The following is a 12,352-nucleotide window of genomic DNA, read 5'->3' on the forward strand; positions in this document are numbered from 1 at the left end:
TAGAAAGGCGAGGTTTCACCACCCATTTATCCCTCCGCCTTTCAACCAGCCTCACATGTGATTATCGGCCAGGCTGGCACAATTAACTAACTCACCATCCTTGCATCTCTGGAATGAATCCCACATGGTCATGGTGAATTATTCACTTTATGAACTTTTGTATTCTATTGGCCAAAATATTGTTAAGGTTTTTTGGTAGATGTCATAAGAGATATTGGTGTAGCTCTCTGTTCTTATGGGATCCTTTCCCACTTTTGGTATCAATGCTATACTAGCTTCATAGCATGAGTTTGGAGTTTGCTGTCTTTTTCTATGCTCTGATAGAGCTCGTGTAGAAATGGTGCCAGCTCTTCCCTAAATGCTTACTAATATTCCCCTGTGAAGCCATCTGGACCAGGAGTTTTCTTAGTTAGTAGTTCCTTGATAGCCTTATCTATTTCTTCTTTTGCTACGGGTCTGTTCAGGTTCTTGACCTCTATGGGATAATCTGGAGAAGGATTGTTTTTCCAAGTATTTGTACTATTGCATACTTAATCTTTTAATGTCATTGTGGTCTGTTGTAATTACCCCATCTCCATCTCTTATCCCTGCTCTTGATGTCTGCTCCTTCATTTCTTTGGTTAGGTTTGGCCAATCTTTTGATTCTGTTAATTCTCTCAATGAACCAGCTTTTTAAGGAATTGATTTTGTGCATTATTATCTTGTTTTCCCACTCATTTATTTCCACCCTGATTTTTATTATTTCTTTTCTTTTGCTATTTGAGGGATCATTCTGTTGACTCTTGCTTTAATTGGTTCAGATCATCCACCGATGTTGCATTTTGTTTCTCTTGCTTTTTTGTGATAGTGTATCAACTATACCTTTCCCTTTCTTTTTCATATGAGCATTTATCGTTATCAACATCTTCTCATAGCTGCTTTTGTTGTATCCCATAGGTTTTGGTAGGCTGTATTCTCATTCTCATTGGTTTCTAAAAACTCTCTAATTTCATTTCTAAGTTGGGAAATTACCCATTCATCTTGGAGAAGCAAGTTATTCATCCTCCAAGTGTTCGCCCTTGTCTTTTTTAATCTTCCTTTAATTGATTTCCAACTTTATGTCACAGTGCTCTGAGAATGAAATCTAAGTGATCTCTTTTTTTTTTTAATTTACTCATACTTGAATCATGTGCCAGCATGTTGTCTAGTTGCAAATACATGCAATGTGTAATTTTAAAAAATGTGTATTTTTTGCATTTAGGCAGAGAGTTCTAAAGATGTCTATCAGGTCAAGTTGCCTAATTGTAGAGTTAAGTTCTGTAGCCTCCTTATTGAGCTTTCCCATTGATCTATCTTTCTCAGGAAGTATTTAAATCACCTACAATGATTGTTGAATGTGTGATCTCTTTTTTCATCTTTGGACATATTTGATGAATTCCACAAGTCTTATTGAGCACATATATATTTATTATGCTCACTGGTGCTTGATCTACTAATCCCTTGGGCATTATATAATGCCCATCCTTGTCTCTTGTTATGACTTGTCCCTTAAGATGTATTTTTTCAGAGATTATGATTGTGACTCCTGCTTTCTTTAAATTGTTGCTTGTTTGGTATACTTTTCCCCAGCCTTTGATTCTCAACCTATTTTTGTCTGTGAACTTAAGATGTGTCTCTTGCAGACAACAGATTGATGGGTTGTGTTTTCTGTACCAGTCTGCTAGTATTTGTCTTTAAATGGGTGACTTCAGACAATTGATGTTCAGAGTTATTATAATCATCTGCGGGTTCTTTGTTGTCATCTCATAACGTTTCTGTTAGATATTTTCCTATTTCCATCCTTATCACTGTGTTGTGTACATGTGGGGGGATATTCCTTCTGGACTTCTTATCACCGTTGGGCCAGTGTTATCACCATTGGCTACCATTGGGACATCTTCAGTGTTTTCACTTCTGGATGGAGTGGCGCTGTGGTGCACTCCTATTTGTGCTCCATGGATGTTGATTTCAGTCAAAAGTGAGTTGGCAATTTTTTTTGTAGTGCTGGGTTTCATTTAACATATTCTCTGAGTTTTTGCTCGTCCAGGAAAACTCTTACATCTCCGTCTATTTTAATAGATAGTTTGGTGGGATAGAGGATTGGCATTATTCTCTTCAGCATTATTCTTTTTCAGCTTTCGGAAAATGCTAGACCACTCTCTCCTTTTCTTTCTGGTCAACATTGATAAGTCTGAGCATATACTTATCTGAGTGATCTTGGAAGTGATAAATTTTTCTTCTCGAGCTCCTCTTAAAATTTTCTCCTTTCCCTCAAAGGTAGATAGTTTGACTACCATATGCCTTGGAGTGTCCTTCCTGGAGTTCAGTCTAATTGGTGTCCTTTTTTTCTTCCTGAGTGGTTATTTGATTCTCAATCATTAAGGGGAAGATTTCTTCCAGGTATTCCCTCATTATTTTTGCTGATGACTTCTTCATTGTGTCCTGTTCCCAATTATCCCAAGTATTCAAATGTTCTTCTTCATAGCATTGCTCATTGTTCTCATGTTTTCTTCAGCTTATTTGATTTCCTTGTTTGACTGCCTTTCCCATTTGTTGAAATCTGCATGACTATCTTCTAGATTGCTGAGATGGCTCTCCACTTCCTCTAGTTTGCTTGAGGAGATCTCTTATTTTGTTCTGTGATTCATCCCTTAACTTCTACTTTCCTTTGGTATGTGGACTCTATCTTCTCTATAGTTTATTACTTTTCTGTATTGATTCCCTCATATCCTGTCTGACTCTAAGCAACATTTGAAAGATTTCTTTTTGTAGCAGAACAAAATCTGCTTCTTCTATGAGCATTGCTGGGTTCAGGTTATCCACCGATGTTGCATTTTGTTTCTCTTGCTTTTTTGTAGAGGTCGTTGATGCGACTTGCTGCTTGGGTGTCATTTTAAAGGAGTTTGGTGCCATATACCCAGGTATCAAGAAGCCCTGAATTTTCTCTCTGGGAGCCTATTAGGAGGACCAGTCTGCTGGCCCTCTCAGGCAACATGTACAGGGAGGATGGGGGTAGTGAGGGTGGTGCTGTGCTATCCCTTACCTAGAGATCAGGGGTTCAGCAAGAGCTGGAGGCTGCCAAAGGTAGACTGAGGCTGGCAGCATTTTGTAAGCCACCCAGTACTGTATGTACAGTATTTTTATCTCTATTAAGAACATACTCCACCAGGTCCCTAAGAGAGATTGCCCCTTTCTGGGCTGGATGAAGCAGGGATGTAATACACTCTTAATTCATGCTGCCTGAAGGCAAGATTATCTACATCCTACATCCTTGATTAATGATCAGAATGAACTCAATGAAAACAATCTAAATTGGGGACTCTGCCAATAGAGTTTGCAAAAATTTGGGACTTTTACTGTCATAGGCTTTTTTAAATGGAGTACTCAGAATTCAAGCTTTAATAGTATTGTTTCCTCTGATTATGAATCATTATTAGTAATTCTTTTATCACACTGGTTGGTGTACTTCTTTTGTGTAGGCTTATTTAATACCTCACTTAGATGGCTGCTGATTAAGACAAGCCTTCAAGATACTATTCCTTCTAATATGCAGGTACCATATAATTCCTTCACATTTTTTGTGCACCCATGACTTTTTTTTTAATCATTTTATTGGGGCTCATACAATTCATCACAATACATAGATCAATTGTGTAAAGCACACCTATACATTTGTTTTCCTCATCATTCCCAAAATTCGCTTTCCTCTTGGGTTCCCGGAATCAGCTCATTTTCCTTTTTCCCCTCCCCCCTCCCCCATGAACCCTTAATAATTTATAAATTATTATTATATCTTATCTTACACTGCCCAGCGTCTCCTTTCACCTACCCCTCTGCTGCCCATCCCCCAGAGAGGAGGTTATATGTAGATCCCTATGATCAATTCCCCCTTTCTACCCCACCTTCCCTCCTGGTATCACCACTGTCACCCCTGGTCCTGAGGGGTTCATCTGTCCTAGATTCCCTGCATTTCCAGTTCCCATATGTACCGCTGTGCATCCTCTGGTCTAACCAGGTTTTCAGGCAGAGTTGGGGTCATGGTAGTTGGGGGGAGGAAGCGTTTAAGAGGAAGGTTGTGACACCCATGACTTTAATGGTAATTTTTGAGGACTTTTATAGAGCAGGCTCACATCATAAGCAATAATTGTTCTTAGATTAAGGATTATATTAAGTGCTAGGAAAAAATGGGGTTTTCTAACTCTTAGCTCCTTAAAAAAATCTAGTGACAAGAAAGGGACTTCTGGCAATATGGCGATCAGGTACAAGGGTCTTGCTCAGAGCTCTGAGGTGACTGTGCAGATTGGGGACAGGGAGGCTGAGTGAGTGACCTGGAGCATATAATTAATACTCTTGGAAACCCAGAGCTCTTCTCAGACTCAAGAATCATCCTTCACCTGCCCCTACCTGTACTCACTGCAGAACGCTGACAATTTGCAACCTGATGGCAGGGATACCATAGCCTGAGATACCCACATTGCTGAGGTTCCCACCATGGCCAGCCCCCACCCACTGGCTGCATACAGCTCCTACCACAGCAGCTGGGTCCACCTCACTATCCAATCTCAGTTCACACAGGTGTTACTGAAACTTGACCGCTGCCAACCCGCAATGTTTTCACGTCCCCATCTCGTCCCCCATCTGCCTGCAACTTCATTCGCAGTAGCCAGAGCTCGTTTGCCAGATACCAATGGCTCTTTACACCCATGGCTCTTTACACTACAACTATAGATAGCCCACCATTTGCCTGGGGCTCTATCAGCCATGGCCAGACCCTTACTCCATTGTCTGTCCACAGCACTTACCAACAAAAGTGGAACCTGTTGGCTGTCAGCCCACGGCTCCTCCCATTGTGGCTAAACCTCTCCTGCTGGGCCACTCTGACCAAATGGCTCTCCTACCAGCCCTCACCAGCCTCACAGCAGCACCACCAGCCAGCCCTGGCCCCTTTTTCCTTAAAGCAGTTATGAATCAGGTGCTATCAGTCATGCACTAATTGTTTTTGGTCTGAAGTCATGGTGAAAGTTAGTAATGATATCTTTATCTTAAAACAGATCTCACACATAGGGGATACTTTATGTAAACAGTAAGATATGATAGAGGGTTTTAAAGATTTTGCTTACTATTGATCAAAATATTAGATATATAACATAATTTAGGATTTAATTTATCACAGATAAAAAATATAATAGTACCCTACTTTGTAGTAAAATATTCTTTTAAGCTTAAATAGCAGAGATAGTCTAACTCAGGGAGCCAGTAAGCAAGACCATTAAAATAAGTAATGGAGTTTAAGGCTTCAGAAGCATCCCTCAGTTTGATAAACAACCGATATAAGACCTCAAGGGATGGTGGTCTGATGACCCCTGGATAAATTAAGGTATAGATCATTGTTTCTTAGGAGTATTGTGAGCCTGCTTTTTTTAATCCAATTGTTTGGAGTATCAATTGATTTTGGTGATTCTTATGAACACTGTGAAAATTGTATTTTTTTGCCACATAGTTTAGGATATATAGCTTGCTAGTTATTTTAAAACAGTTTGAATTAGCAAAATCTACTGTTTCCTTATGTTCCATGCTTGCAAAAATAAACTTAAGAGTTTCTGGAATCAACCTGGTCTCTACCTTTGGCTGATACAGTGACAGACAATTCCAGACCCTTATTCATGGCAACAATGTGGCTACCACATTGATCATCTTTTGGCGAATAAGTTCAATGCTATTTCCATATTCTTTAAGAAATTTTTGTAAAGAAAAATATATAATCACCATTCATGGAAACTAACATAAATCTCAACTTATAATTTCTCTCAGACACTTCCTTGCTACAGATGAGTCTTACTGAAACTAGTTTATTTCAAGCTGTTAAGAAGCTGGTGAGTTCAGGTCTACTTTGAAATATATGGGGCTGCCATGAGTCTGAGTACACTACAAGGCAAACAATGCAGGTGGTAGAAATAGTTAAAGTACTAGAGTTAACTCAAAATATAACATTTTATTTCTTTTTACAAAAAGCAGTGATTCCCAAGTTGCCTATTCTTGAGCTCCACACTAGATCTCCTGATGTAGAATCTACCAATGTGAAGTTAGTGTGGCAGTTACATAATCTTTTGTCAACTTGAGCAAAGGGATGGAGTCTAGCTTGTCAATCAGGACACAGATTGATGACCTCATTTGGAGACTTGACAGATCCTCTCTTTCTAACTTCCCTTTCCTGCTGATGAGACACGTGGATACATACCCGCACAAGCATTAAAATGCTCCCAAAACAACTGGATCCACAAGACCTTCTACCCACTGGTCTGTGATCTTCCTGCATTCAGCATCATTGCATGACTTGCATGAGTATGAAGAGGAATTTATGGAGTGGTAATGGGCATATGAGTTAATATCAGACTTATGGACTTGGTTGGGATGTTTTCTCAATATACAATTACAATTTGATATAAAACTCTCTCTTACAAATGTCTGAGTATCTCTGGATTGTTTTTCTCCAGTGAACTCAGACTAGCACATTATGGTACCGGTGTAGTATTAAGTTAAATTTGGAGGGGGAGGTGAGGGTTCAGTAAGCACAATTGTACGGTTGAGATATATATATATATATATATATATACCGTACAATTATTACATTTTACATATATATTACATTAAAGTCATTGAGAGCATGAGAGATAAAAAAGATATTACAATGATGCTGTCAGACATATTACATGGTAGCATTGCTCACATCAGCCCTGCTTGGTGGTCCTCGTGGAGAGAGGGGGAAGGGAAGGAGGGCAAGGGAACAAGGGAGAGAGGATAGGAGAGGAGAGGGGGAAGAGAAGGGAGCCAGAGAGAGAGAGGTCAGAGAGCTCTATATTGCTGACCCATGCCTATATACCTTTTGGGGGCATGCCAGCCCACTAATTATAGGTAGAGACATGCGTCACAGGGAGGGGTTGCACTATAGGTTACAGAGTAATGAGAGAGGGTGGTCTAGGGACATACACGCAATAAGAAGAGGAGGGATTGGGGGTATACACGTGACAAGATGGGTGGAGCCTAGATTTAGGATGACAGCTTAACTTTGACCTGTTCCCTGGGTCTCCATAGTAACCATTATCAGTAGGGTGTAAGCTCCTACAGGAGCCTGTCCATTGTCCCCAGCGGCAGGGAACAGGGCCCACTGCAGTTTGGCAACTGATCACCCTCAGGGGAGATCAGCTAGCATCTACCTCCCCCCACAAGTCCCCTTTTGTTTTATATATAAAATTCAAAAGCCACCTGGGCGACATGGTTATTTTCTATACAATGAAAGCTGCCAAGGCAAAACTACATGATCCAATTAATATAGCCAAAAATTCAGGCTTATATCAAACATTTTGAATCCAGGCATGGAGGATAAAGACCCCCTATGCCCATCTGCTATTGGAGGAGGATATGAGAGAGGCTGGATGCTGCTGCAAGAAGAAAAGGAGCAATTAGGAATGTCTGCTTCTATTGGGAGGATTAATCAACCATGTGCTCACTTTAAGGCAGCACAGCATTAGAGGGAAAAACTGGGGGGGAAATAGATTACCGCAGGAAAATATACTCGGACTATATCCCTAACTACCAGAGTGGCGGCCTTCCTACCACGGAACACTGGCCTTCCAGGTTCCCTCCTTACCTGTCAGGGACTAAGTCCCAGTTTTATTTCCCTTGGTGCTAGTATCCCACATTTCCCCTTTCTGCATTACGTTTAGGATTCGTGTCACGGAGGCAATATGGTCTCTTTTCATATCTCTCAGCTTCCTATAGAAGTGACACGAAGTTGTGAGCATCAAAATTATGATGATAAACTACACAGTCAGACTAGAACTTAAGTTATGTGAAATGCTTTGAACCCAAACATGCGGGTCCAACCCTTCCATGCCATTCACCAATTGCTTAATCATATCAGAGCCAGGAGATGCCTCAAGCTTGTCTTTGAATGTATAGAAAATATCCTTCTTAAGCTGATCAACATCTAATGAAATGTTTCCCTTAAACCCTTGCAAATGTTTTTCTGTCACATCCTAGTTATGCAATGTTACATTATATAGGCAAGGAGTTACACAGAAATCAGTTACATTCCAATCACATTATAGCATTGACAAGTCCAAAATCTTGATCTTTCAGCAAAACAGCAGTCTGTAGTTATAGTTTAGTCATTATTGTATAAAATGTTCAGTTATGATAGAGTCCCAGAGTGTCCCTTAGACAGCATCCACAATGGAAAATATATCTCCGAAGTCAGCGATCGCCATTCTCAGGAATCTGTGGGGTTTTCTCGATGGTTAGGGTAACTTCAATAAGTAGGATGGAGTCACGTCACAACATTGGTGTCCCTCCTTTCTTCTGGGCCTTGCTGGCTGAAAAGAAATCAACCTATCTCCTTTGCCTGTGAAAATATAAACAAATAGCCCCTCTCTTCAGAGTGTCATTAACCTGAAAAAGGAATTATGATGAAGATTGGGTGGCTTCTCCATCTCTTTCTTGTCAATCTTTCTCTAATCATGGTTGTGTCCTTCTAAAGGGAATTCATCAGCTTTATTCTGTAAAAATATAAATTCATAGCCCTTTCTCCAGGTGAATGGACCCGGATCCCAAACACAATTTCCATCTTCTTGGGACTTCTTAGGATCAGTTTTCTCTGTAGAACTGAAAATGTGTTTATCTGTCCTAATTTTTTTACAAGCTTTTAGTAAGGAGAGAAATTTTTTGGATAAATTGACCAAATGAAATTCATCATACATAAGATTCCTCTTATCCCCCTTCTGTTTTAACAATTTAGATTTCAAAGCACTGCTAGCAATCTCAGTTAATTTGCTAGGCTTTGAGCTAGTAAAACTACTAGTTAGATAGCCTTCATTGTTATGTACATACTGGCTGCCAGTTCTCAGAGAATTAAGAGAGCTAACTTGTGAGAACTTCTTACCATAATAAATTTGTTCAGCTATTCTTAAAATGACTTACCAAACAGACATTTTTTCTTCAAGTTTACCAGTATGGTTACAGGCTCAATTAATCAGATTTGCCCTTCAGGCTTCTTACACTGTATATGATTTTACAATCTTGAAATTGTCTCTCTTGGTTAACTTCACTCATTCCCTCCATGCTGGCTTTAGGGGAAGTTAATGGGAGGGCCTTAGGCCCTCCTGAATGCCCTAAAGAAATGACTCCATATCCAGAGCTTAAAACCCTTTTCCCTTCAATTTGTAATTCCATGTGGGGGAGCTGTTGTTTCCACACAACAGCATTCCAGAAAAACCCTTTATTTAAAGGGTGATCAGACTTCTCAAATGCTCTTTCCTGATAAGTATGAATTTTTACTCTAGAAATGCAAGGAAGTAAAAATTGGCTTAAGCGATTTTCCTTGTTTATAAATCACAGTATATCAGATTTCATCACTGCCTTAATTTCATCATAATCCTGGTCAATAATTCCACCAACACCTTGAGAATTTATGTTGGACTTGCCTAATAAACATCCCATAGTTCTTTTAAGTAGTGGACCCCAATTACCGCTCTTAATAATTGCTGATTTAATTATAGCTTTTGTCTTTTCCTCACAACTCTGATCAACTCTAGTATCAATTTTAATTCCTTGACTATTTAGGTTAAATCTCCTGATAGAAGCTGTATAACTCTTTCCAAAGGAGGATCCTGCCTTTTAGAATCAAACTGCTGTGAGGGCTTCTGAGTCATCTCTTGGTTAGTCAAACCAACTGCAGGGAAAACAGAGCCTGGGGTTCTGCAAGTTTGGCTAGGTCTGGTCTCCTGCCATGAAGTTGGGAGATACCTGCGATTTCTGCCATTCAAAGATTCTCTAGCTGGATTAGGCAGAGGCCTTGCCTTCTGAGCTCTATTAGGCAGGGCTTGGATCAAGCTCCTTCCACTGTTTTCCCACCAGGCAGCCTTGACTTAATGCAACCCATTACTGTTGAATTTTGAACGACATTGACTCACCCAATGAGTTCCCTTTCTACAGCGTGGGCAAAGTTCCGGTCCTTTTAAACCCGAATTAGGTGGCCCTGGCCCGTGCTCTGGCTCAGGCCACAGTTTGCTTTTCATACACTCTCTTTGAAGATGACCTGTCTTCCCACAACTAAAGCACTTTCTTCTAGGTCTGATATAATTTTCCAATGCAGCTGCCATGAGGTTGGCCTTGTATTCCTCTGTCTCTACATTCCTGCATATCCTAAGATAATCTAACAGGGTGCCCTTTTCCCTGTAGGGCCGCAAGGCATTTTTACACTGCTTATTAGAGAAATCATAAGATAGCTTATGTACTAGGTCTCTTACTGCCTGGACATTCTTTACACACTTGGAAATAGCATCTTCCAGTTGGGACACAAAGTCAGCATAAGACTCATCATTCTGTTGTCTTATAGCCGTGTAACTCGGCTTTCTCTCTTCTGATGGAATTATCTTTTCACAGGCACTTAAGCAAACTTCACATATCTGTCCTATTGTCTGTTCGATAAACTGTAATTGAGACTCAACTGTGCTATACTTCTCATGCCCTAGCAATTAATGAATTCCTATATCTATCCCATCTTCAGCATTCGTGAATACTCGTGCCAGGACTGCCTCCTTCCACAGTATATAATATTGCAAATATTCTGAAGAGTAAATACATGTTTTCGCTAAAGCTCTCCAGTCAATAGGGGTCCAGCTCTCGGGACTCCGATAGAGCTTTTATCATGCTAATTACAAAATGTGAGTGTAGGCCATAATCATTGACTACCTGTTTGAGATCTTTCAGCAACTTAAAGAGAAAGGCACTGCAAATTCCTTGTGGTTGTTTCCCATAAGGCTGTCTGCTAACAACTCTAACAGGATAAGACATTCTAAATTCTAAGTCTCCTTCTTCTGCAATCCCTCCTTCTACCCTGGAAAGTGAAGGTTCTTTTCTAAATGTTGCTTCTCTTCTTTTATACTCTGAGCTGCTATTTTTAACCTGTATATCTCTACGTTGCACTTCCCTAACTACTTCTTCTGAGTTAGCTCTCCAAGTTTACGTTTCTTTGGAGCTAATCTCTCTACCTCCAGCACTGGCTTGCCTGATTGTTTTACGATCTCTGGTGTTTCTTATACTAAATTCCAGCCTGGGAGTAGATGCTTTTACTATGTACCCTTCTGACTCAGTTTTTTCAGCTCTGCCTAAAATCTTCTTATCTGTCTGAGACCCATTCTGCCTGCTTCTCACCTGCGTATCTTAGACGTCCCTCACTACTTTGCTGGTTCTGTTTCTCTGCTTTCCCTACCTTCAAAAGCAAGGGAGCTTCTTGAGGTTGCTTAATAGCCTCACTTTGGATGTTGGAATCTGCTGCCTTTCATACTTTATCACCTTTAATCCTTCGGAAGCTGCAGTCCCCCAAGGGCATATAGGGTTTGGCTGTGAGGTTTCTTTTAGAATCAGAGGCTTCGCATAACAAATCAATCCTTTCTTCTTCAATTTTTCCTAAAGTTCCATCACCTAATTCATGCTCATTCAAAGAGACTTTAGCTTGCTTTGCTAGATTAGGATGGCTCATGCAAGACTTCTCACTGCACTGATAATCCTCATTCTCTTTCTCCTGCAAAAGTACTAAGGCCATCTTAACTTGAACCCACAGAGGCCATGTCTCCTCAGGGATACTCTCGCCATCTCTGTGTGCTTTCTTTAAGTTAACAATGACCTCCTCCAAGGTCTCTAGATCAAAAGATCCTTCCTCTGGGAACCATGGATTATACCTTTTTACTACTTTTAGAAAACATTGCATCTTTTTCTTTGTTACTTTTACACCCTGTCTTTTCAGTATGCATATGAGCATACTACCATAAGTTTCACATTTGCTTTTACCTTGCCCCATTGTTCTCTTTAAAATACTTATTCACTATTTCCACTACTTATCTGCCAATCCCCACACCGGATCCTCACTTCACACAATTTTCAGATTCACTCTACATTCCGGTGGGGCTGTATAATTGTTACATGGGGTATAACTCATTGCCATGCCATGGGCACCATTTGAAGTATTAAATTAAATTTGGAGGGGGGAGGTGAGAGGCCAGCCCCCACCTGTACTACTACCTACGGGTTCAGTAAGCACAATTGTATGGTGTATATATATATATGGTGTATATATATATATATATATACACAATTGTATGGTGTATATATATACATGGTGTATATATATACATGGTGTATATATATGTGTGTGTGTATATATATATATATATATATACAGTGAACCCTCGCCACTTCGCACTTCAACTTCCGTGGCTTCACTCTATCACGGTTTTTGCATAACAGCGCATGCTCTGTCATTACTGCCACTGATTGG

The 12,352-nt window shown here is 40.1% G+C and overlaps 1 protein-coding gene across 1 annotated transcript in view; it reads right to left on the reverse strand.

Moving 5' to 3' along the window:
* Positions 1 to 11,620, reverse strand: part of LOC101646575 (ferritin heavy chain-like) — a 55,757-nt gene extending 44,137 nt beyond the window's left edge. The window contains 1 exon segment of the mRNA XM_045283760.1: positions 11,363 to 11,620. Within this exon segment, the coding sequence (XP_045139695.1) occupies positions 11,363 to 11,620 (258 nt within the window).
* Between the last annotated feature and the right edge of the window lie 732 nt (positions 11,621 to 12,352).

The sequence above is a fragment of the Echinops telfairi genome, unplaced genomic scaffold (genome assembly GCF_000313985.2).
Source record: "Echinops telfairi isolate 266 unplaced genomic scaffold, ASM31398v2 ScPeMD7_7467;HRSCAF=8505_0, whole genome shotgun sequence".
NCBI classification, from domain to species: domain Eukaryota; kingdom Metazoa; phylum Chordata; class Mammalia; order Afrosoricida; family Tenrecidae; genus Echinops; species Echinops telfairi.